Source organism: Bos taurus, chromosome 9 (genome assembly GCF_002263795.3).
Source record: "Bos taurus isolate L1 Dominette 01449 registration number 42190680 breed Hereford chromosome 9, ARS-UCD2.0, whole genome shotgun sequence".
NCBI classification, from domain to species: Eukaryota; Metazoa; Chordata; class Mammalia; order Artiodactyla; family Bovidae; genus Bos; species Bos taurus.
The window spans coordinates 9,366,389-9,392,220 of NC_037336.1; the positions used below are offsets into that span (position 1 = coordinate 9,366,389).

Below are 25,832 nucleotides of genomic sequence, written 5' to 3' on the forward strand. Positions count from 1 at the left end.
CAGGCGGGATGCGGGGTTGCCTGCGATTGCGCCTTCCCCGGGCCGGGCCGCCCGGGACCAGGGGCGGGGAGGGGAGGGAGGGAGGAGGGAAGCACGGCTGAAAATTAAAGCCCCGGCCTCCATCCTCCTCGGGCCTCTAGGGCCCGAGCCTGCAGTGTGGGGCCCGGTCGGTGAGGGGGCGCCCGTTCTCGGACCTTCGGGGTGTCCCCTCGGGCTCCTGCCTCCCACCTTGCTCGCTGCAGGTGCGTGGCCCGAGGATGCACGGAGCCGCGCGGCCCGCGGGATGCTCCGCATCTCCGCGCGCGCTTCCCCCGACGGAGGCACCCCCGCCTCGCCCTGCGAGCGCTTGGAAAACGCCAGGGCTTCTTGCCCCGGGCTTACCTGGTCGATGGTCTGGAGGAAAGAAGAGAAGACGGGGGAGACAGTGAGAAGGCGGCCCCCCTAAACCCGCGCACAACTTACTTGAGCCGCGCACAAGCAGAGCCCCGACAGCAGCAGTCGCAGCCCGAGGGCCCCATGGCGCGACGCCGCCCAAGCCATGCCCGCCGAGCGCGCAGTGGCGCTTGTCCCCGCCAAGAGCGCCCCCGGGAGCCGGGGATGCGAGGGGGCGCCGGCCCAGCAGGCGTGAGTTCCTCCTGTTTATGAACGGCCCCGGAGAGGGTCGCGGGGATTGGAGGAGAGCTGGCAGGCCAAAGGACGGATAGAATGACAACAGTCCCCCTTAACCCTTTCCCCGCCTCCGCCCCACCCGTCCCTGGGGACCTCTCGAGGTTCCCAGAGTCTTCTCAGGTGGCCTGTGTGCCACCGAGGGCTTGAGTAGTCGACCGGCATTTTCCTGGAGAGAGGCTGGGGGGTAAGGGGTCCGGGGGCTGGGGAGGGTCGTAAGCCACCCAAGCTGGATCCATACCCCTTCCGCCGCCCTCCTCCCCCGCGCAAGTGGTTTCTACCCGCCAGACTGTGGGTGGGACCCGCGCTTCTTCAATATCTGGCCTGTGCAGCAAAAGCCTGAACTCTTAGACAAACAGTGAAGACGGGGAGAGTTTGCGGCGGTGTAGAGAGGTAAGCTGGCTGCAAGTGGCCTTTGCAGGTAGTCTAGGGACTCACCGTGATCCTGGCTGGCAGCTCATTGCAAGTTTCTCTCCTGGGTCGCAGGGGGTCACAATGGATCAGCATCCATTGAAGTTCAAACTGGAGGAAGACAGCAGCCAGTCAGTTAGGTCTCTTTGGAGAACAAAAGTGGGTCATTTAAAAGGGAGATGCGATGGTAAATGTGGTCCAACTGTTGAGTCAGGTCATCAATTCATCTCAGCGGACTAGGACTCTTGTTCCTTTTCTTTTTTTTTTTTCTTTTTCTTGTTCCTTGAATACAGTTTTTCCAGGAGGAATGGGCTGGAAATCCTTCCCACGTTTCTCCCATCATTGGATGTAGATGACTTAGCTCTGCATTGCTCCAGCAGAGCCCTAGGCAGGAAACCCACCAGGGATATTTACTTCCTATTCCTGTTCCCACCACAACCATCAAGAGGTAGATTCTATTAAAATGAGTCTCAGAGAGAAGCGGTAACTGTTCTAGGCACAAGCCAATAAATGTCAGAGTCTGGATGGGAACCGAGGCCTACTGAACTTCACAGAGGACATGTTCAATAAGATTTCTCTCAGGAAAAGATTAGAAACAGACAGCAAAGAGGTGGCACCAGGAATGAAATAGAAAAAGGGAACTTGGTCCCTGGGAGAATATACATGATAGATATTGGCCATGGGGTGTCTCTGCCTAAAATGCAAATAAGATCTAGAAGTGGGAGGAATGAGAGAAATCTAAGACTCAGAGAAAAAACAAGAAAATAAAAAATACTTGAACTTTGCATAATACTTACATTTTCATTGGTTGAAGAGAGATAAATTTCCTAGACAACTAAAAGTCAGGTGTCCTGACAGCTTCTTACATTTTAGCAGGTGCTAAGGGAGAGAGAAAAGTAGGATAGGAAAGAAATAGAAAAAAGGAAGAATGGCCAGGTCTGAATCTGAAAGCCTCAAGCAAGAAGGTATAAAAAGATTGGTGTACCCAAGGGAAGTTTGAAAAGAATGAAAGATGAACTCCCTTCCCTTCTACCCACAGAGGAAGGGAAAGTTAAACAAAAGGAGGCTTTTCATTTTATAAAGGGGTGAAAATAAGACATGAAGCTTTGACGTTCCCACGCTTATGCCCCTTCTCACATGATTCTAATTGCCCTGGAGTTCTCCTCTTCCTGTTTTTCTTGTTTCCCTCAACCCTCCTATGCCTTTTCTCCAGAAAATGTGGACAACTAGGAAAATGAATTAATTGGGATGAAAAGAAAGCTAAATCAAGACATATTTTGAGATGGAAAGGTATCTAAAAATTGTATGAAAACGATGACAGATCAGCATACACAGTTGTGTATTCTTGATGTGAATTATTTTACAATAGCATATTGACATCCTACAAAGGAACTGTGTTCTAAACCACACAGTATCCTGCAGCTAAGGAATCACTTTAATTAAACACTTTATTTTTAATCAGAATAGTCTTGTTTGCTTGGGAGGGATTTTATTTTGGTTCTGTTCTAAACTGCAGTGGAAACTTTAAAAGGAAGATAAAAGAAAGAATGGACCAGCCTTTCCCTTAATGATTGCTAAACATGAGGCACCACCTCCAACAGCTCTTGGAGGCCAGTCATATATGGGTAAAGGGGCTCAGAGAGGTTAAATCATTTGCCACAGGTCACATAGCTAGTAAATGTCAGAACTGGAATTCCAAATGTGCCTGACTTGAAAATAAGGTCAGCCTCCCGGGAGAACACATCCTATCTCCAGAATGAAGTATGATTTTTCAAGCAGGTAACCCCAGCACTTAGTGATTGAACATTTGCATTAAAGATGAATAGAAAAGACAGATCTAGAAATAAAAACTGCATAAATTTGTTTCCAACAGGTACTAGAAAACTTCAGAACTAGACTAAGAAATTTCCATAAGACAAAAAAATTCCCTATTTGCATGCTTCTTATAGAAATATATCCGGAAACAAAATTTCTGCTGTTGCTCCTCAAATTAGCGGCTGCTTCTATATGCAGTTACATATTCACGTGTATGACAAAATATGACATATAAGAAACATGATTTTTCTTCCTTAATGACCAGATAAGTATTTTACCAAAATAAGAAAAGGTGTCTCCCCATCCCTAACTCTCAAAATAGAAGAGACCACTCATACTATGTTATTCACTAAGTCCTTCGGAAATTGATACCAAACCGGCATTCACTGTATGCATGTGATATTTTGATTCTCAAAAATAATTCATACCTTAAACACCTTGAGAAAGTTTAATTATATGACTAACCAAGAAATCTATATCCTTTATACAGATAGTTCATTTAAGTTACTTCTTGCAAATGCAAAATAATTCATTAAGCTATTTTCTCAGAAGTGTAATCTTCTCTGGATAAATGGGTACAGCTGTGTAAGTATGCCCGGGGCAGTTGTGATGCAGGATAAAAGGGAATGAAATGGAATTCATCTGTGAATACAGGCAGGTTGTGACAGAGTGCCAGCCAGGTCAGAGGTTTCTGAACACATCTCTGCTTCCACATAACCACCACCTACGCACTATACAATAACTGTTTGGGGGCATGCAATATTAATTCCAATTTCCATGTTAATTATTTTGAAGGCGGATTGGCAGAGTGTCCTGGTAAAAGTCACTTTCATTATACATCTAAAATGTTGATTTCCACACATCTCATTTTCAAACCTGCAATCATTCTTCTCTTTGAATACCCATGAATGAAATATGTGTGATAAATATTTTAATTTAGTCTTTTACTTTTGAAGTCCCAGTAGAAGCCAAGCACTAAAGAAATATTCTAGAGAAACCACAGATATTTTCCTTTCCACAATGGAATTACAGTATGTGACACTTGAGAAAAAATTCTAGAAGAGAAATAAAAAGTAAAATGTTTTTTATAAATCTGTTAAGCAGAACATAAAGTGCCCTAGGCCAACCTATCTTTCTCAACATAAAATTTTTCTGCATTGTTTCAAGAAAAATAATTGTGTGAGTGTAAGCTACCTTACACCAGCCCAAATTCATCATTACCCAATTCTTTTCCATAAAAGGTGTAATTCGATCCCCTAAGCTAGAGTAGGGTCCAGAGGACAACACATTAAAACATGGAATTTTGGCCCCAACTCTTAACTCTTATTAGGGCTAGAGATTTTTACTTATTTTTCTAGGCTATCAATAAATATTAATAAAGTACTTAGGCCTTTCATAAAAATTAAATAAAAACTAATAGCAGACAACTATCTTTTCCTCCTGAAAGAGAATTCTAATGACAAGCTATGGGACTTAGCTCAATATTAAGGAGAATGGAACAAGGCTTAATTTTTTTTGCAAACTGAATTATTGAATTTTATATACAATGCCTAAAACCTAGCTCTTCAAAGATAAATTCTTAAATATGAGATATGTTTCATTTGTCTGCTGCTGCTGCTGCTAAGTCGCTTCAGTCGTGTCTGACTCTGTGCGACCCCATAGACGGCAGCCCACCAGGCTCCCCTGTCCCTGGGATTCTCCAGGCAAGAACACTGGAGTGGGTTGCCATTTCCTTCTCCAATGCATGAAAGTGAAACGTGAAAGTGAAGTCGCTCAGTCGTGTCCGACTCTTCGCGACCCCATGGACTGCAGCCTACCAGGCTCCTCTGTCTACAGGATTTTCCAGGCAAGAGTACTGGAGTGGGTTGCCATTTCCTTCTAGACAGTACAAAAAAGGTTTGGAAAAATTACTTGAATTCACAGATTTCATGCTTCTTTTTAGTTAATGAAGAAATGTTGGTTTCTGCCATCATAAGGGAACTCCTCTACGTGAAGCTTCCTGGCAACTGAGCAGGAGGCTCTGAGTTGCCATGAAATTGAAAATCCCCCTAAGTCTATGTAGACTAGGCCGTGCAGTTCCAGACATAGTGCTGGAATGTGGTTAAATATGTTTTACATTTGTTCATTTTTAACTCAACATATCTTCATATAACACATTCATATGCTTCACATTCTTCACCATGGAAGACAACAAAACGTTTATTCTATAGGACACTAAGCTGAAAAATGCTTTGACAATAAATACAAAGATGAGAAAGATATATTTCTGGCTAAAGCCATCAACAAGGGGGGTCATATAATCTGGAATACTTGAGTAGGGACCTAAAGAGCATGTAAGGTTTTCCTAAGCAGAGATCAGGAAGGTGAAGGAGGTGACCATAAGTAGGCACAAGGAAAGTTACTCAGAGAGAAGGGACAGACTCGCTGTAGCAAAGAATTTTCCTCCTTGAATTCTAAGGAAAATAATTTGAATATTATTGAGTAGATAATTACAGGATTGTCATCAAAGATTTTTTGCTACAGGGATGAGGGAAGTGAAGTCGCTCAGTCATGTCCGACTCTTTGTGACCCCATGGACTGTAGCCTGCAAGGCTCCTCTGTCCTTGGGATTTTTCAGGCAATAGTACTGGAGTGGATTGCCATAGAAGGGCATTTGAGGGAGATGATGTGGTAATAAATGCTGGTCCTTTGAGGCATAAGGCAGTTACCGTAGCAGAATAACAAGAAGAGTTACACTCTGAGTTCTGGCGAGGATCCTGCGTATCCTCCTCTCGTGCCACATGCCCCTTCAGCTACCATCTTGTTTCCTTCTCCCCTTCATACAGAGCTTGAAAGAGTGGTCTATGTTCATTGCTTCCAATTCCTCTCCCTTCCATTCTCTCTTTAACCCTTTCTGACTGGGCTTTCACTCCCAATACTCCAGTGGATCTTTTCTCAAGATCAGCTCCATTGGTTTCTAAATCCAGTGGCTAACTCTAAGTCCTCATCTTATTTGACCCATCTACAGCATTTGAGTGAATTGACCTTTCCATTCTCCCTGGAATACTATTTTCCACCAACTTTCCAAGTAGCACAATATCCTGGCTCTCTCCTCCACCATGGGCTGCTCGTATTGGTCTCTTTGACAGAATCATCCTCACCTCAGTAAATTCTAAATGTTGGTCGTTTTGGGCCTCAACTTTAGAGTCTGTCTATTACACTCAACTCTCATTTGGTCCATGGCTTTAAATACATATATACTTACAGCCCCCAGAATTCTATTCCCAGCTGGACCTATCTCTTGAACTCCAGAACATATCTAACTACCTGCTCAGCATCTTCACTAAGGTATCAATCTCCTTATCAAACTTAGATATTCCAAATCAACATCTGATATTCTCACTGATACCTGCTCTTTCCCCACGGTTTTTTTATGTCTCTATAAATGGAGACTCTATGCTTCCAGTTACACCAAAAATATTGGAATTGTGCATGATTCTTTCTCTCTTACACATAAAATTTCATTTGCTTTACTCCAAAAATATTATATCAGGATCTGATCACTTTGCACCACCTGCATCACTACAGGCTTGTTCTAACCCCAGACCATCCCTGCCAGAACTATTGTAGTAGTCTCTTTAACAGCTCCTCTTAATAAACAAAATTGACAAATCTCTAACCAGGCTCACAAAGAAGAAAAGAGAGAAGACATAATTAAACAAAAAAGAAATGAAAAAGGAGACATAACAACCAATAACACAGAAATTCTAAAAGTTGTAAGAGTATTCTATGAACAGTTATTACCAACAAATTGAACCTAGAAGAAATGGACAAGTTCTAAAAACATAAAGCCGGACAAGACTAGGTCAAGAAGAAACAGATCATTTGAACAGATCTATCACTAGAAGTGAAATAGACTCTATAATAATAAAATACTCCAAGCAAACAAAAATCCAAGACCAGATGGCTTCACTGGGGAACTCTACCAAACATACAAAGAAGAACTTATACCTTCTCAAACTGTTCCACGAAGTTGAAGAGGAGAGAACACTCCCAACCTCATTCTATGAGGCCACCATCACCCTGATACAAAACCAGACAAAGATGCTACCAAAAAAGGAAATTACAGGCCATTTTTTGATGAATATATATACAAAAACAAAATATTTGTTTTCCTCAACAAAATATTAAAAAATCAAGTCCAACAATACATAAAAAGAGTCGTAGGCTATGATCAAGTTGGATTCATTCTAGGGTCACAAGGATGGGTTAACATACACAAATCAATCAATGCAATGCACCACATTAACAAAACAAAGGATAAAAATAACACAATCATCTCAATAGAAGCAGAAAAGGCATTTGACAAAATTAAGCATCCATTCATGAAAAAAAATGTGTTTCAAATTTGGTACAGAGGGAACACATCTCAACATAATAAAGGCCATTTATGACAAGCTCACAGCCAAAATAATACTCAAAAGTGCAAAGTTGAAAGCCTTCCTATTGAATTCAGGAGCAAGTCAAGGATGACCACTCTCATGACTTCTATTCCACATATATTACTGGAAGCCCTAGCCACAGCAATCAGACTAGAAAAAGAAATAAAAGGTATCTGAGTAGGAAAGGAAGAAGCAAAACTGTCACTAGCTGCAGAGGACATGATACTCTGTATGCTGCTGCTGCTGCTAAGTCACTTCAGTCGTGTCCGACTCTGTGTGACCCCATAGATGGCAGCCCACCAGGCTCCCCCATCCCTGGGATTCTCCAGGCAAGAACACTGGAGTGGGTTGCCATTTCCTTCTCCAATGCATGAAGTGAAAAGTCAAAGTGAAGTCACTCAGTCATGTCCGACTCTTAGCGACCTCATGGTGCAGCCTACCAGGCTCCTCCGTCCATGGGATTTTCCAGGCAAGAGTACTGGAGTGGGGTGCCATTGCCTTCTCTGGATACTCTGTATAGAGAACCCTAAAGTCTCTACACAAAATCTTTTAGAGTTAAGAAATGAATTCAGCAAGGTAACAGGATATAAATTAATATACAGAAATCTTTTGTTTTTTACATTAATAATAAAATGTCTGAAAGAGGAAGTAAAAAAAAGTCCTGTTTAAAATTGCATCAAAAGAAAAAATACCCAAGAATAAACTTAAACCAAGAAGGTGAAAGAGCTATACTCTTAAAATTATAAAACACTGATAAGGAAATTGAAGGTGATACAAAGAAATGGAAAGATATCCCAAGGTCTTGGATTGGAAGAATTAATATTGTTAAAATAGCCATACTACCCAAAGCAATCCACAGGTTTAATGCAATCCCTATCAAAATACCCATGACATTGTTCATGGAACTAAAACAAATAATCCTAAAATTTATACAGAACCATAAAAGACACAGAATTGCTAAGTCAATCTTGAGAAAATAGAACGAAGTTGGAGATATAACCCATCCAGACTTCAGACTATATTACAAAGCTACAGTAATCAAAATGGTGTTGTATTGGCACAAAGACAAACCCAAAGCTCAGTGTAACAGAATAGTCAGCCTGGAAATAAACCAGTCAATAAGCTGTTAATCTACAACAAAGAATGTAAGAATGCAGTGGAGAAAGCACAGTATTTTCAACAAGCAGTGCTGGGAAAGTTGGACAGCCACATAAGCATCAATGAAATTATAATATTCCCTCATACCATATACCAAAAAACTTAAGATAGTTTAAAGACCTAAATATAATACCTGAATCCATAACATGGTTTCTCTAGAAGAGAAAATAAGCAAAATATTCTTTGACAAAAAATCATAACAATATTTGCTTAGATCAGCCTCCCAAGGCAAAAGAAAACAAGTGGGACCTAATCAAACTTACAAACTTTTGCACAGAAAGGAAACCACCAACATAAAATGAAAAGACAAACTAGAAATTGGGAAAGAACATTGGCAAAGACTGCAACTTACAAGAGATTAATATCCAAAATATACAAACAGTTCATGTAACTCAATATGGAAAAAACAAGCAATCCAATCAAAAAATGAGTTGGTCTACTCAGGTCTTCTAACATTTTTCCAAAGAAAACACACAGATGGCCAACAGGCACAGGAAAAGATGCTCAATGCCACTAATTATTCAGATCAGATTAGATCAGATCACGCCAGGCCTCCCTGTCCATCACCAACTCCCGGAGTTCACCCAGACTCATGTCCATCGAGCCAATGATGCCATCCAGCCATCTCATCCTCTGTCGTCCCCTTCTCCACTTGCCCCCAATCCCTCCCAGCATCAGAGTCTTTTCCAATGAGTCAACTCTTCACATGAGGTGGCTAAAGTACTGGAGTTTCAGCTTTAGCATCATTCCTTCCAAAGAAATCCCAGGGCTGATCTTCTTCAGAATGGACTGGTTGGATCTCCTTGCAGTCCAAGGGACTCTCAAGAGTCTTCTCCAACACCACAGTTCAAAAGCATCAATTCTTTGGCGCTCAGCCTTCTTCACAGTCCAACTCTCACATCCATACATGACCACAGGAAAAACCATAGCCTTGACTAGATGAAACTTTGTTGGCAAAGTAATGTCTCTGCTTTTGAATATGCTATCTAGGTTGGTCATAACTTTCCCTCCAAGGAGTAAGCATCTTTTAATTTCATGGCTGCAGTCACAATCTGCAGTGATTTTGGAGCCCAGAAAAATAAAGTCTGACACTAATTATTAGGGAAATGCAAATCAAAACTGCAATTAGATATCACTTCACACTGGTCAGAATGACCATCACCAACCAAAAAGTCTACAAGTAATATATGCTGGGTAAGGTGTGCAGAAAAGAGAATTCTTCTACATTGTTAGTAGGAATGTAAAGTGGCTCAGTCACTAAGGAAAACAGTATGGAGTTTCCTTTGAAAAAGCAAAAATAGACCTACCATATGATCCAGCAATCCCACTCCTGGGTATATACCCAGAAAAAAAAATGTAAAGCCAATGTTCCTAGCAGCACTATTTACAATAGCCAAGATGTGGAAACAATTCAAGCGCCCATCAACAGAAAATTGGCTTAAGAAGATGTGGTACACACACAGACACAATAGAATTTTAGCCACAAAAAAAGAATAAAATTTTGCATTTGCATCAACATGAATGGGCCTACAGAATGTTATGCTTTAGCAGTAAGTCAGACAGAGAAAGACAAATATAGCTTTTATGTGGAATCTAAAAAATAATACAAGTGAAAGTGAAAGTTGCTCAGTTGTGTCCAACTCTTTGCAGCCCCATGGACTATATAGTCCATGGAGTTCTCCAGGCCAGAATACTGGAGCGGGTAGCCTGTCCCTTCTCCAGCGAATCTCCCCAACCCAGGAATCAAACTGGGGTCTCTTGCATTGCAGGTGGATTCTTTACCAACTGAGCTATCAGGAAAGCCCACAAACTACTATACATAGAGTAGATAAGCAACAAGGATTTACGATACAGCACAGGGAATTACATTCAACATCTCATAATAACCTATAGAGGAAAAAAAACTATCTCAAAAAAGACCGACTCATTATACTGCAGCCTTGAAACTAATGCAAATCAACTATACTTCAAAAAAAGGGTCTCCTCCTAAGAAGCCCCTAAATGCCCTGTCCTTTTCTCCCCCTAAAATACGTTGTCAAAATTCAGCCAAAGAGATGTTTTAAAAAGAAGAAAACACGTTGTTTATCTATTTGAAATCATCTGCCAGCTCTCCATCTCACACGTGGCCAGAAAGCTGGCATGTTAACCTGCTCCCCACTCTCGTGTCTGGTCCCTCTCCAGCCTCAGGGCCGGCTTCTCTCCATCTCATCCCAGACACGCTGGTGTCCAGGCTTGCTTCAGACACAGAGGACAAAGCCAACACCAGGTTTTTAACTCATTCCCTCTTCTTGAAATCCTCCTCCCCTAGACCACATATATATGCTCACTCCCCCAGCTCCTTCAGGTTTCTACTAAATGGTTTTTTTTTTTTTTTTCCCCTCAAGGAGGTCCTCTCTCCAAGCACTCCAATTTTCTTCTTTTTTCTCCATAGCATTTATGACCACCTGGTAATAATATAAATCTACTCATTTACTCACCTATCTCTGTCTCCTCTCCCTAGGATGAGTGCAAGCACCACTGTAGCTTCAATTTCTGCCTATAACTTAGCAGATGTTTAATAAGCAGCGGTTGAATATTAAATGTACACATAGATATTGATAAAAAATGAAGAAAGAATTGATAGTATTTGCCTTCTGGTTTGATTACAGCTTAGGGAAAGCCTCTTCCCCTGCCTGGGTTTCAAGTCTTTCAAGTATAAACTGAGAGGTTTGAACTACATAGACTTAGTTTTGTATATCTTTGAAAGACCAGGATTCTATGGAAACCAGGTTGTAACCTAAGAAACTAACCACACAGAGACTGACATGAAGGGAAGTAAAAATGCCATTGAATTAATCTCTTGCCTTCTAGCCACCCGGAAGACATGACAAAGATTTCTGTATGTTCTTAGCCTGTATACATTTTAAGAAAAATAGAAATACTAATAACACTGATTGTTCTCAGTTGCAACAGTCTGGGCATAGCTGAGGCCAATAAAAATTTTCATATTTTCAGTTTTCCATTGAAAGCAAGTTTGGCCATCATTTAGGTTTTACTCCAGTTATCCTTAGCACCTGCGCCCATCATGGCTTCTCCTCTGCAAGCAGCTGTTTTTTCTGTGTGTTCCTCTTGTTTCATTGCCACCTAGTGGAAAATCTAGCTGATGTTGTTAATGTGGTCTACAGTGTAGCAGGCTTCATCTCGAAAAACTTGACAGCATTCAAAAATATTCTCATCAAATCACAACACCAAAGAGTTATAAAAAGTATTTTGATGTTGAAGCTGAAACTCCAATACTTTGGCCACCTGACGTGAAGAGCTGACTTATTTGAAAAGACCCTGATGTTTGAAAAGATTGAAGGCGGGAGGAGAAGGGAATGACAGAGAATGAGGTGGCTGGATGGCATCACTGACTCAATGGACATGAGTTTGGGTGGACTCTGGGAGTTGCTGATGGACAGGGAGGCCTGGCGTGCTGCAGTCCATGGGGTCGCAAAGAGTCGGACACGACCGAGTGACTCGACTGAACTGAACTGATGGACATGTACAGGTAACAGTATCATTTCTCTTGTATTTAATACTTTCAATTGAAAGAGGATTTTTAAAAAGTACCTGTCAAAAGCAACATAATAAGAAAACTTAATAGCTTAGATATTTTGTACAGTAGATATCATGCATTTCTTAAATCACTAAAAACATAACTTTCCGATAATATTTTCAAACACCAGAAATGATATTAATCACAACCTCATAGTTTATCTTTCCCATGTTATCATTCATGAAGCTCTGTTTGTTTTTACAGTTGGGAAGTTACTATGATTTAATTCTGTGGGGTAGAGAGAAGGATGTGGCTTCTGCATCACGAGTTTTGCTAATCATATTTTCTCTGAATTTAACAAAAGTAACGTAGTGCAACCCATTTGAAATATACTTTTAAAAGCATTGTATCTGTCTGATTAATCATGTTTTCTGCACTGGTTTATTCAAAATATGCATAAGATAAAGGATTTGAATCATGTATTTATAAAGCCATATATACTTTCATCCTTTGGGCTTTCATCATTTGGGCTTTCAAATAAGCCCAAACCCCTAGTGCACATCCTGAAAAGGTAGAAAGGCTAACTTTGTTTTCTAATAGAGCTGTGCCAAATAACTCTCCTGGGCAATTTTGCTGACAAGAAACAATAAAGAACCTGCCATAAAATCACATGCTTTTATGGTATGATGCCAGGAAACTGAGCTTTGCAGCGAAATAAATGGCACCAACCTAAAATATGGGCACAAAGGCAAATAGAAAATATGGAATTTATTGCTATGAAATCAAACTAACCATGTATTATAGCAGTACATTGGGAAAAATATAAATGCTCTGAGCCCACTAAATAACCATGAATGATGTGAAGGAGTTTGAGTTGTTGTGCATGTGAACAGCTGTCTTGAAACCTCCTGAAATTAGTTCCCTTTTCCAATTTAGAAAAGAGAAAGAGACAAAAGTTGGGCTAGATTGGGAGAAATCACAAACAAGAGCAATATAAATGAGTCTCTTAGCTTCAGCGCTCCATCAAATGTCATTTTCCACTGCATTTTCATTATGCAGTTCCAAGGGCTACCTTTTGACATCAATTAATACCTTTAGAAGGAATGTTTGCTTTTCTAAAGAAAATCAAGTGCTGATCCTGAAAAAAGTATTCAATTCATGTAGAGTGTCAAAGATTAGAAGGAATCCAATTTCATGAAGAAAAATGCAAAAATACTCTGCAACTTGTCGCTTTCATGCTATTGGCACATTTCATTTTAATTTAAAATTTCTCACAAGTAATACTGAATATTTGCTGTCTCCAATCAAGAGGGAAGTGCCCCAGCAGTTCATGTCTCCTACCCCTCCGAATACTCAGATAGCACCATTCACCACTGCAAGTCTTCCAAGGGACCAGTAATTGCCAGCAACTTCAGATTACAGCCTAAGGGGGCAGATCACAGACCACAAACTAAAATGAAAACAAGAGTATAGGGACAACTCATTTGGGTTTGTCTGGAGACTCGCATGAGTATTTGACTATTAGTTTAGAAAAGTGAGGAGGAGTGAGGGGAAATCAATGAAGCTAGAAAAGAGGAGAGTTCATAAACACAGAAATTCCCATATGAGAGTCCCTTTCCCTAGAACACTGGATTTATCTCATCCTGGATAAGTCTGTTCACCCCCGAATTCCTCTCACAGGCCCCTCCCCTAGGAAACAGCCGTGGACTTGACTCCTGTGCCTGCCTGCCCTGATGTGAGTGAGGAGACTGTCCCTTCGTCCACTTTCCTGGTCCTAGTCGGGTTCCATTATCATTGCTCACCCGTCTCAGCCACTCAGCCCTCAGGACCTGGGAGAAGGAGACCTGTGGCTTGCAGCTCGTGCGCCCAGGATAGAGGCACACAGAGAGAGCTCACTAAGTGATCACAAGTGCCACCGATGTCTGAGGACATGTTTCCACTGTGTGAACTTCCTTCTTTTAGAAAAGAGTCTTATCTGTCCTGCAAAGAAGATTCTAAAAAACTTACGCAAATCACAAATACCTTCCAAAATGAAAATGATGATATCCTTTATAAAGAACGATATGTGGTTACACATATTTCTATTTTTCTCAAAAGGGAAGTTAGTTGGCACAGAGAAAATAGGGAAGACTAGGAATTTTATGCCCAACACTGTTTCTCACAGGCCAAGAAATCTACGTGAGATTGTGTCTTCAACTGAAAAAATGGAGCTAATCCTATCTGTGCTTGCTGTCTTATGAAATTGTTGAAAGGATAAAGTAAGTTAATGAGAGAAAAAAAAGCACTTCTAAAACTTTAAATTGGTATATTAGGGGTGTGAAGATGCTAAAAAGACATAAATAGGGTTTACTTATGTAGAATCTTCTACTTCTTTGTCTTATACAGGGTAAAAATTGAGGAATACATTTTGGTAACAACTTTGGGCTTCCCAAGTGGCTCAGATAGTAAACTGTCTGCCTGCAATGCAGGAGACCCAGGTTCGATCCCTGGGTCAGGAGGATCCCCTGGAGAAGGAAATGGCAACCCACTCCAGTATTCTGGCCTGGAAAATTCCATGGACGGAGGAGCTGGTAGGCTACAGTCCACGGGGTCACAAAGAGTCGGACACAACTGAGTGACTTCACTTTCAGTTTCACTTTTGAAGTTGAGATTGTCACTGCCTATCCTTGGGTGTAAGTAGGGTTTGGAGGGCCTATAACCTTGATCTATTTTAGTCACAACACCACATCATCAAATACGGGACTTAAATGCGACTTTAGGCTCAAGTCTCTTTTGTGGTTCCTTGTGATGGAGTCAGAATTCAGTATGAAAGGAAAAAATTGTTCATGCCTGTTGCAAACACTTTTAACATGGACAGTGTGCTGAGTCTGAAAAGCTCCTTGGTGGACCAAAAGCAAACGTAACTCCAGCTGCCAGGTATTTTGTTGCATTCCTGCACATGGCAGAATGAAATCACAGACAGCTGGTCCTAACTGTTCTCCACCATGATGTGAGACTATACTTGGCGGATAACCCACAGTTAGCTGTGACTGGCTAGACTATAACATAATTAATAAATACTACGACTTTACTGCTGTGGCCATTAGACAGCTTAATAGCTTCCTAGCATGTAGAGTTCAGAATTATAATGATGACATATTTTTTCAAGAACGGTGAGTTAAACCAATTATACAAGTGCTTGATTGACATTCATCACAGTGAGGATGCACTCTAAAGTCTCCTTCCCCTCACTCATGGTCCAGAGTGACACAAACATGGCAGAGGCTGTGTTGTCTGAAGGCCACCCCAGTGCCATTGCAAAGATCTTGCTGCACAAAATTTCAAGAGGGCACACCGGTGGTCCCATTGGCTTTCTAACCCAGCCACTTGAGGTGTGATAACTCATTAGCTGGAGAAATACTTGCTCGAGTGTCTACAAGCCAGAGCGGTAATGTGGCAGTTATAAATTGCTTCCTGTCCATCACAGAATATAGAAATTTCACACTACCCTTCACACTAATCACAATTCTTCCCTTGAAAATAGGTTATTTGAACAATTCCATTACTGAGATGCCCGCTAACCTTTCCTTCTTTGGAGAAGCGTGCAGGAACCATTCAGAATCATTGTGTCACCCCCTGCTACACTCCACGATATGAGTTCTGTGACTAGAATTTAACAACTCTGTACCAGAGAGAGAGCAGAGAGTGTAGAGGATCAAGCACTTATTTATTGAGCTCTAAATTCTTTAGTTTTTTCCAGAAGATCACTTGCCCTGTAAGATTTAGTTTTTAAATTTCTGTAATATTATATAATATCCTTTTAAAGGATAACTCAGTGCAAGTTTAACAATTCAAAATGATAGAACTATATGGTACTAGTTGGCACAAGTTTACATGTCTTTATGTAATCCCTTATCTTTATGTCCATAGGTCTCTACGGCAAAATCACAAACAGAGCTCTAAAATCCTTTGCTTTCATAATATGTCAAGCAAGACTTGACCACTTCTAAATAAAGAAATATTGTGCCATCTACTGGAGAAGGAAATGGCAACCCACTCCAGTGTTCTTGCCTGGAGAATCCCAGTGATGGGGGAGCCTGGTGGGCTGCCGTCTATGTGGTCGCAGAGTCGGACACAACTGAAGCAACTTAGCAGTGCCATCTACATCATTTCTACATCTTCTGGGTCAGATACCATATGACTTCCTAACCTCACCTCTCACATGCTGCAATTACTATCTCTGCCCCCTCTATGCCCCCTCACACACATACTCACATTTTTACATGTACACTTCATCCCAACTATCCAGGCTCCTGATCTGTGAACATGGTTTATTTCCTATCTCTTTTTCCTTTCATTCTTTTGCTCTCAGCTAGAATGCACTTTCTCCTCTTCTTTTACCAATTCAAATCCTTCCATGTCAAGTTCCATTGCTTCTGAGAAGAATGGGATTCTTGATTAACTAAATTTACCATTCATATTAACCTTACTTTGAATATGGCCATTGGTTATTTATACATAATATGTATCACACCAGTGTGGGTTTTTGCAGGTTGCCTCAGAGGATTCTGGGTGCTCCAGGTGGTCATGTAGCATCTTCCAAGTAGGCTTTCAGCTACTCGGGACCAGGAGCTGTCTACTCAACTGGCTCTGCTTCCCCATTCCATGCTACGCTCAAAAGAGGCATTAAAGACGTTTTAAAAAACTGATTGAAAAACCTTTTAAAAGTGAATAACTGCCCATTGTTTAAGATATCTGGGTGATTTTTAAAGATGCTGAGGTCTTAATTTTTACCATTCTGGATTCATCTTAATGTCCCTTAGTGTATGACTGTATACTTACCGGAACAGAAACTTGAGGATTATCCACAAGTTTTCCCAGCACAGCAAAGCCATCGACATCAATTTGACCTCTTGGCTTTATAGGTAAGGACTCAATCCTGTTGCAGTCAACGAAAAGAGTCGCACTGCTCCTTTCCACGCCAATCATGATCTTATGCCACTGGGAATCGAACAAGGAGGGCAAATTCGAAAAGGCTGCAGTTTGGAGACTTCCATCCAGCCCCTTGTATGAAAATGAAACAGATTTTGTTTGGCCATTAATCTTCACGCCAACTTGCTCCTTCCCTGAGGAATCCTGAATCTGCCAAATGCTCCAGTGCTTTTCAAGTGTGCTTCCAGTCATCCGAAAAGTGGTTAGAAAGGAGTATTCTTCAGGCAGCCCATTGGGATATAAATGCCTGAGTAAAATTGTAAGACAGTAAATATAACTCTTGTTTTTTGTATTCAGGTGTATTACCATATTTCCTAATTATGCTATTTTAGATTCCAGACCTACGGAAACACCACAGTGTGAAATCCATGTGCTAGCTGTTCTTTCATGACTGTTCATAAAGACCTTTACTGAAGTCCATTCATGTGCATTAAAGTTCCATCTTAAAATACACATTAAATACAAAACTCCCTCATAGCTAAGAAAGGTCCCCAAATGCCACATAATTTCAACAGTGTTACTATTTATGCTACCTAAAGAGCTACTGTTCAGCAATCCCACCTCAAAAACACATTCTGCCAAAAAACACATTCTTGCAAAGTTCTTGGCCACATTCTTCCACAAATGACAGAAGAGAACATTTGAAATCCAAATCAGCTCTACCAATTTACATGTTTAATTAAAGCAGGTTCTTAAAATTGTATTTTGATGTAACATGTTAAGATTATTTGTTATTTTCATAATTGGATCTTCTCCTCCCCAAATATAACCTAGACTCACATAAGCATTTTGAGTATCAGTCACTTGCAGATGTGAGATCAGTCCCTTCACACTGAGCATGTTTGTCTTTTCCAGGATCTTCAAAGTATGAAGTTAAAGTGACAGCTGGTTGCTTGTCAGTGGACATGGGACAAGGGAAATGTGACCAGTTCTTACTTCTCTATTGCAACCCAGTTGTTCCCCAATCTGCCAGTTAAAACGGTGGCCCCTTCCTAATTTACTGCTTTAAGTGGCAGCAATAAGACGTCAGTGTCCCTCCTGCACCCTCCTCATCTTTGGAGGCAGCCGTCTGGAGCAGCATCAGCTACTTGGGTGGTCTTCTCTTGAAACCAAGCGGCTCAAGGCAGAAGACCACACTTTTAAAAATCAGGACCTAGTAAATGTAAATATCACCTTCACATCTCTATCTTCAAGGTTGTATCATTCTACTTTCGTCCTCATAAGCATAGAGAAATTATTAAGCGAAGGATAAATCTTAGGAAAAGTGAAGTCGCTCAGTCATGTCCGACTCTTTGCAACCCCATGGACTATAGCCTACCACGCTCCTCCGTCCATGGGATTTTCCAGGCAAGAGTACTGGAGTGGGTTGTCATTTCCTTCTCCAGAGGATCTTCCCAACCCAGGGATTGAACCCAGGTCTCCTGCATTGTAGGCAGACGCCTTATCATCTGAGCCACCAGGGAAGTTTAGGTAAACTAGATGCCAATTAATTTTGTTTGACATTGCTTAAAACAGTTATGGACCAGGACCCAAAGCCTCAGATAACCTTCCTTCAGATCATACTCCAGTTTATAGTCCTCTTCTGTGTAAAGAAGCCTTCCAAGTGGCTCAGACGGTAAAGCGTCTGTCTACAATGTGGGAGACTGGGGTTCTATCCCTGTGTTGGGAAGATCCCCTGGAGAAGGAAATGGCAATCCACTCCAGTACTATTTTCCAGTACTGGAAAATCCCACGGACAGAGGAGCCTGGTAGGCTACAGTCCATGGGGTCGCAAAGAGTTGGACATCACTAAGCAACTTCATTTTCACTTTTCACTTTCTGTGTAAAGAAGAAAAGATAAGAAGAAATATCTAAGTGGATAGTGGTTTATTTATTACAAACTAATATGGTGGTGGTCATGGTCATTTAGTCGCTAAATCATGTCTGACTCCTGCGACCCCATGGACGGTAGCCTGCCAGGCTCTTTTGTCCATGGGATTTTCCAGGCAAGAATACTGGAGTGGGTTGCCAATTCCTTCTCTGGGGGAATCTTTCCAACTCAGGGATCGAACCCAGGTCTCCTGCATTGCAGGCAGATTGTTTTCCCATTGAGCCACCTGGAAAGCCCCAACACATATAAATGTATTGTGTTGCCATATGTGCAATGCCAGTTACATTAAGATATATTGTTGGGGTCAGAAATTCCTAAACCAAAACATACCTCAGTTCCAAGAATATTTAGCTATAAGTGAAAATATTCAACTTGCTATGATTTTCTGTCTTTAGCTATAAAATTTTATCATCTTTATTATAGCATAAGCAAACATATAACTTCTTTCACTTCAAATATTTTTGCAAATCTTCAATAAAATGGGTCAACTAAGTCAACAAATGTCATTGTTTTGTTAGCTTTACAAAACTAACAAAAATTGGAAAATTTCCTTTTGAGTACTCTTATCATCCAAGTACTTCTTTTAGCCATTGTTTTCTAACATGACTGGCTTTTATTCATAAGACTGGGTGGATTTCCTTTGCAGCTTTTATTTTTAACTGGTCACTGGAGATGCTTATTATTCTCTTTGAAAATCTTTCAATTCTCTACATATATTTTATATCTGTCATGTGCATGGGAGGTTTAAACATGTACATTTAAAAAGATTCACTTTGGAGCTAAAGAGGAAAAAACATATACAGCAACTATTTACTATCCTATGTTCCCCAGATGGGGATGTTTAACATACATATTTCAATATTTTTTAATATAAGTTATTTCCCTTAAGATTTTTCGGACTGTACCTATTCCAGAGAGCCCTCTAAACTAAGAGGTTCACTAATGACAGTTTAAGATACGGCTTACTGTGTAATTATAAAATCTTACAGAACATTATACATCTCATTTAACCAACTAAATTAATTTAGAACTAGGAGATACATTTTTAAAGTTTTATTCAATGATGAAATTTGGCATTTTTGCAATTTAAATTACAGATATAGTCTTTTGAGTATTCTTTTCAATAATTGATGTGAATTTAACTGGATACTTAAAGAATTGGTGCAGATAGTTAAAAATAGTTATTGTTGAGGTGTGAGGTTTTCCAAGAAAAAGGATAAACCCTAGTGTTTTGTCTCCTCTTACTTAAACCGTTAATTTCCTAGGCTTTTAAAAAACTATATGTGTCACCTATTATTTGTTTAAAGATGTACTGGGGAAGGCTGTAGAGTTTCATCAGAGAAAACAACTATATTTGTTTTGATTCTAGAAGTCACAGTAACTTCTTCACATGACTCCTTTGCAAAGACATTAGGAGGTTAACTGAGGGATGTCTCCCAATTTGTGCTTCATCAAATTTTTCCTGCTAAATAAGCAAAGAGATTATGTTGAAGGTAGGATATGATAAAATGTCTTCATTTACTTCTGACTTGGTCAAGTTGTTTTCTTTTTTTTTAAATGGGAGGTTGTTGGGGTCACTAGAAAACCATTTATGGACATTAAATCAAGAGTATCCAACTCTCTCTCTCTCCATATATGTGAATATAATATGTGTGTATACAATATAATCAAGATTGTCATGTTATTAATCTTTCAAACTAAGTTAATACATTAAAAGGTAAGAGGAGAAACATGATGAGAAGAGAAAACTCCTTTTAGTGTTCAGATTGGTTATATACGTACATGTACTTGTATGTACCTAAGACCATTTAAAAGTTCTCACAAGTCTAATTCATAGAACAGTTAGTCCCATTGTCTTTTTTGGATACTTAAGATTCTGTTCTTGAAAATATGCTATGCATGTCGATAAGCAAACTTGACAGCATACATAATTTAAAAGAGGCTGAATCTATAAATGATTAATTTCATTATGTTACAATCTGCACAGAATATCTTAAGAGGAGAATCATACAGTTTGAATAAAAGATAAGAAGTCCTTGGACCATGGAACATTTGTTTATGACTTTAACCCATGAAAAGCTAAAAATTGTATTTGTTGCTGCAAACAAACACAACATATCTGAAGCACGAGATGAGAATGTAAAACTCTTATGCCTAAAATAAAGAATTAAAAGCATCAAAATTATGTGGTTATGAATATTTTTAAAAATTGAAAAGATAAATAACCACAAATTATGATTCTATCATGTTAGCTCCATGCGCTATAATCTTCCTCCCACGAAGATCAGCCTATATTCTCCAGCACAGAAATCCCCTTAAAAGTCAAGATGGTCTACTGCATGCGTGGTTTGAGAACAATTCCAGTTTCTGCCTTTTTAAAGCAGGACTGCTTGGACTTTCCTGGTGGCTCAGATGGTAAAGCATCTGCCTACAATTCAGGAGACCTGGGTTTGATCCCTGGGTTGGAAAGATCCCCTGGAGAAGGAAATGGCACCCCACTCCAGTACGATTGCCTGGAAAATCCCATGGACAGAGGAGCCTGGTAGGCTAAGTCCATGGGGTCGCAAAGAGTCGGACACAACTGAGCGACTTCATTTGGTTGGTGCAGGGCAACTTAAGAAGAAAGAGTCCACTAAGGAAAAGGCCGCATCAGCACCTCTGCCCTCTAGTGCTCTCCACTATTACAGCAACACTTCACCAATGCCCCTGTGCACCTGGCTCTCCTGGAGCCCTCTCAGTTGAGCAATATTTACTCTTCATGGCAACCAGTGGCATTGCTAGTGTTATTCCTAATTCTAACCTATGGGAACTGGGTCAAAGACAGTTTAAGAAACTTGCCCAAGGGGCTCCATCCATCTCAGCCCTGGTTCTCCTCCTTCCCTTTTTTTTTTTCTCCTACTCTCTTCTTCTACTTCCTTCCTCCTTCTTCCTTAATACGTAAAACAAGAGCCTTTAGTCTTTGTGGGGACAGGGAGTCAGAATGATAGAGACTATGGGACATTAGTTGTAGCCTATGAAAAATATTTTGTGACCACTTTAGGTGCTTAAATAAAAACAAGAAAGACAAGCGGGAGGAAGGAAGGCTGCGTGGCCTCCACCTCTGAACTTAGAGTTAATGACAGTCCAGACAGTACCTTAAATTTAGAGAAGAAAGGTCAGCATTAGGGTCTGGTGTCATGTTCAATTATTTTATTAAAGAAATAAAAACCAGAGTATTCTAAACTTATTTAAGAATACATCCAGTTCTTCTGTACGTGAAAAGAAAATATATGAAAAATCCAAATGTTAATCTTTCCAAAGGCAACTGGTTTCCAGGGTCACTATGGGGGGTAGTGGTTAAAGGCACAGCCCCTGAATCAACTCTGCCTGGATTTCAATCCTCTCAGCACCGCCTCACCCTGCGACGTTATGCAAGCAACTTCAACTCTCTGGCCTCAGTTTGCTCTTCCATGAAATATGGATAAAAATGTCCCCACCACAAAATTGTAATAAGGATGCTATTTAGTGTTGATTAGTAAATCTAGAAAAAGAGCTTATACAGTGTACTATTATTGTTTTATAAAATATAATATGTTCAAAACACGAATTTCTATATGCAATCTGGAACTATATCAGACTATTCTAATTTTACCAAAATTTTCATTATTATTAACACTTAGCATTTCTATGATATTCTTTTGCTGTTCTAATTAGTCATTATTTACCTTTACATCTTAGTTTCTATCGATGTCTTAATTTTCTTGTTCATATACTAAAGAAATCTTAACCACATTTTTTACCTAAAACATTCATTCAGCATCAACATCACATTTAAGGTATTTAGGTAATATAAAGCTGAAAACCCTGAAGCTCATTCATAACAATGTCATGACTCAATACCTACACATGCATTAAAACATCTTGGTTATAAATGATTTAAAGAAGAAAAAGCTTAGCTCCAGAGAAGGAGATACAGGATTTTTTAAAGTATTATCACTGCCATTGTTTCTCTTATCATTATTCTAGTTTTAGTTTTGTCTGGGTCCTGCCAGGAGCCAAGCATTGGATGTGTGGATCTATTTCAGCACCGGGATACTTGAACAGCTCCATTGTGAGCCTTCTAACCACTGGGTGGTTTCTAGTTAAATTTATGCTTAACCCCTGGCACTTTTCACAGAGGGTCCTTTCAGGCAAAAACCAGACAAATTATAGAAAAACAGAGAGCAAAGTAATAAGAACATGTCCTGAATCAATGTATAATAGTCTCAGTGATTTTTTTTCCTGGAATGGAAAGTAAATTACACACTGAAAACATGAAAAGCATTCACATATTTGGGCACTAAAGATAGGTAGGTAAATAAATTCCTTCATCTTTAAATAAAATCATGATCCAAGAAACATTGAGCTGGGAAAGACTCTCTAACATTGGATAGATTTTCATTTTTTAAACTGTGTTTGAAGCTAGTAACTAAATCAAGTATTTTTTTATATTACCTGGTTGGAATCCTGAAGTCTACATTATTTCCCAACTTGTAAGCCACCTGTAAGGCAGTTGATCCAACTACCCTCTGGATAGCCCTTCTGGATGCTGCTTTATCTATCTGGAACTGAGAAATCAAGTCAAATCCTACAGAAAGGGGACATAAGATAAAAGTAAAATGAGACTAGTTTCATTCCTCTCCAGAGCCTTTCCCAGTAAAAGATGTATCAGGTAGATTTGTAGAAAGCCTGCATTGTCAATATGATACACTGCTACTCACCTGGTAAATCATCTTGTCCAATCCTGACCTTTGGACAGAGTTCATTTTCACCATTGGAATTTGAATTAACAGGGAACCCTGCAAAGGAGATAGCATGTCATCTTCCCTCAACCCCTACAGAGATCACAGGAATATACCAATAATAATAAGAGCTGAGCAATGACTTAAAGTGCAATATTATACTAAACAGCTTCATGTCCAGTAGTATATTTGGCTTTAACTCTACAACTCTGTGATTATAATTTATTCATATTCAACCCATCCTGGGTTGAAGACACAAAGTTGCTTTAATAACGTGTGTTGGGAAAATGTTCCCTTTGGGGAAGTTTGGAATTTGTTCTTTTTGGAACCACATCTGCATGATGTTCTGAATGGCACAGTGTCAGAACCCTATTTGGTTTGGGCTAGAATATATTGCTTTAAGCACCACAAATTTTAGAGATCCCGAGAGAATCCAGAGCCAATTCAATGGTACTTCTGAAGAGTGGAGTTCTTAAGAATCTTTGTCAAGTAGAGGAAGGAGCTGAGGATTTCTCAGGATTCCCTAAGCCTACATAAATAGAGAGAATGTACTTGATTTCACTTGAGATCAAATAAGTGTTCCAACTAAAATAATACCAGCATCTTAGAATGGGGAAGAGTAGTGAGGAGAAGAAAAGAAATCATGTGAATTAAACCCTCAATCACAAGGAGGATGAAAAATCCTAGAATGAAATTTGGTGCTTCTTAGCAAGTAAAAGATTGTAGGGAGGGCCACTTTTTTCAACAACACAAAAGCCTTCTTGTAACTGTCCAAACCCAGTGTCCTTCTGAGACTCACCTGGTGACAGACACTTCCTAGATTTCAGAAAAAGCATTTTCCGGTTACATAGCTTTGGCCTGCAATTTCAGTCCATCAAACATACTCTTTACACCTCATCTGACCTCAGATTATTGGCTTCTATCTATTCATCCATCCACCCATCCATCTAACATTACCAACCACCATCTGAACCAGGTAGATGCTGGGCTAGACACAGGTTAGGCTTCCTGCCCAACTGTGGTCACAGCCAAGACTTCTCCATATGCAGCACTGAACACGGCCATAAAATACACCGACAGCCAAAGCAGGATTGAAGGAGGGTGTGAAGGACCCTGGCTGTCTCACTCAGCCACAGACCTGCCCAGTCCTTTCAGGGAACAAGTAGTATTTTGAAATCGAGAAACTGGGACCTCTTACTTGGGCGACGCTTGACAGTCACTGATGCCCAGGTCCCCAGGAAACTGCATACAAAGAAGAGAACTGGAATTTTCCTAAAGAGGAGAGAAGAAAAATGTCTCAAACAGGAGTCCTTCCAGGTGGGGACTATGTCACGATTTTAAAAGTGGCACACCTGATGAATGCAGGTGACTGGTCCTCAGCCTAGTTTATTTTTTTTCCATTTTCTTTACTAAATTCAATTGAGAGAGTTCATGAATTCTCAGTTTCCCAACTCCTATTCTAAAATGATCACAAGACGACTGGTTTTCCCTGTCTCGCTTTCTCCATACCTACCTATCTTGCTGTTTCTACCCCTCTGTCTCTGTCTCTGCTTTCTTTTATCTTCTTTCTCTGCCTCTCCATTTTGGCGGCTGTCTCTCTTCTCTCTCGTTTTCACTCTTTTCTCACTCTCTCTCGTCTCTCTCCATCTCCCTCCTCTCCCCTCCCTTCCCTCTCTCCTCGCCTGCTACCACTACTGTAAAAACACAGACCCCTGACTCTGAGCGCCCCCAGTCCAGTCTCCCCACCACTGCTTTCCATCTCAAAGTCTTACCATAAGCTCTTCATTTTCCCAACTGGCTTTCCTTCGTTGCCAACAGTCCCAATGAAGACGGGACTGTAGGGGAGTCAATACTCCCCAAGGCCCCTTCAGTGCCACCCCAGGGCTGAGTTCTGGGCCAGCCTTGGTCCCTCCTGCCCTTGTGAGGGCTAAAAGCAAAGGGAGTGGACCAGAGGCATCTGGTGCTACTTTAAGCCAAAGCAGAGGGAAGGGGTGGGGAGATGCCGCCCAGTAAGGCCAGGCCTAGTCAGGGGTGTGTCCCCAAAGCTAACGAGGTTATACTGAAAGAGGGACTAGCAAGGGAACATTTGCTGAAAAGGAAAAAAAAAAAAAAAAATCAGGATGTGGAGAAGTTCACAGGCATCTGCTATAAGGACACAGTGGAAACTTTGAGAACTGCTATAGGAATACAGTGGAAGTTTTTAGAGCAAAGTAGGGATGTGGGGGTTCACGGGGGCCCCGGTG

General features: G+C 40.5%; 1 protein-coding gene across 1 annotated transcript in view; it reads right to left on the reverse strand.

Moving 5' to 3' along the window:
• The window catches only part of COL9A1 (collagen type IX alpha 1 chain), a 90,578-nt gene extending 65,203 nt beyond the window's left edge, over positions 1-25,375 (reverse strand). The window contains exons 1-8 of the mRNA XM_059890025.1: positions 25,362-25,375; positions 24,788-24,861; positions 23,569-23,646; positions 23,303-23,435; positions 16,810-17,206; positions 1,101-1,188; positions 908-1,012; positions 463-635 (exon numbers count right to left, since the gene is read on the reverse strand). Coding sequence (XP_059746008.1) covers positions 463-635; positions 908-1,012; positions 1,101-1,188; positions 16,810-17,206; positions 23,303-23,435; positions 23,569-23,646; positions 24,788-24,861; positions 25,362-25,375 — 1,062 coding nt within the window. The remainder of the gene's footprint in view (positions 1-462; positions 636-907; positions 1,013-1,100; positions 1,189-16,809; positions 17,207-23,302; positions 23,436-23,568; positions 23,647-24,787; positions 24,862-25,361) is intronic.
• Between the last annotated feature and the right edge of the window lie 457 nt (positions 25,376-25,832).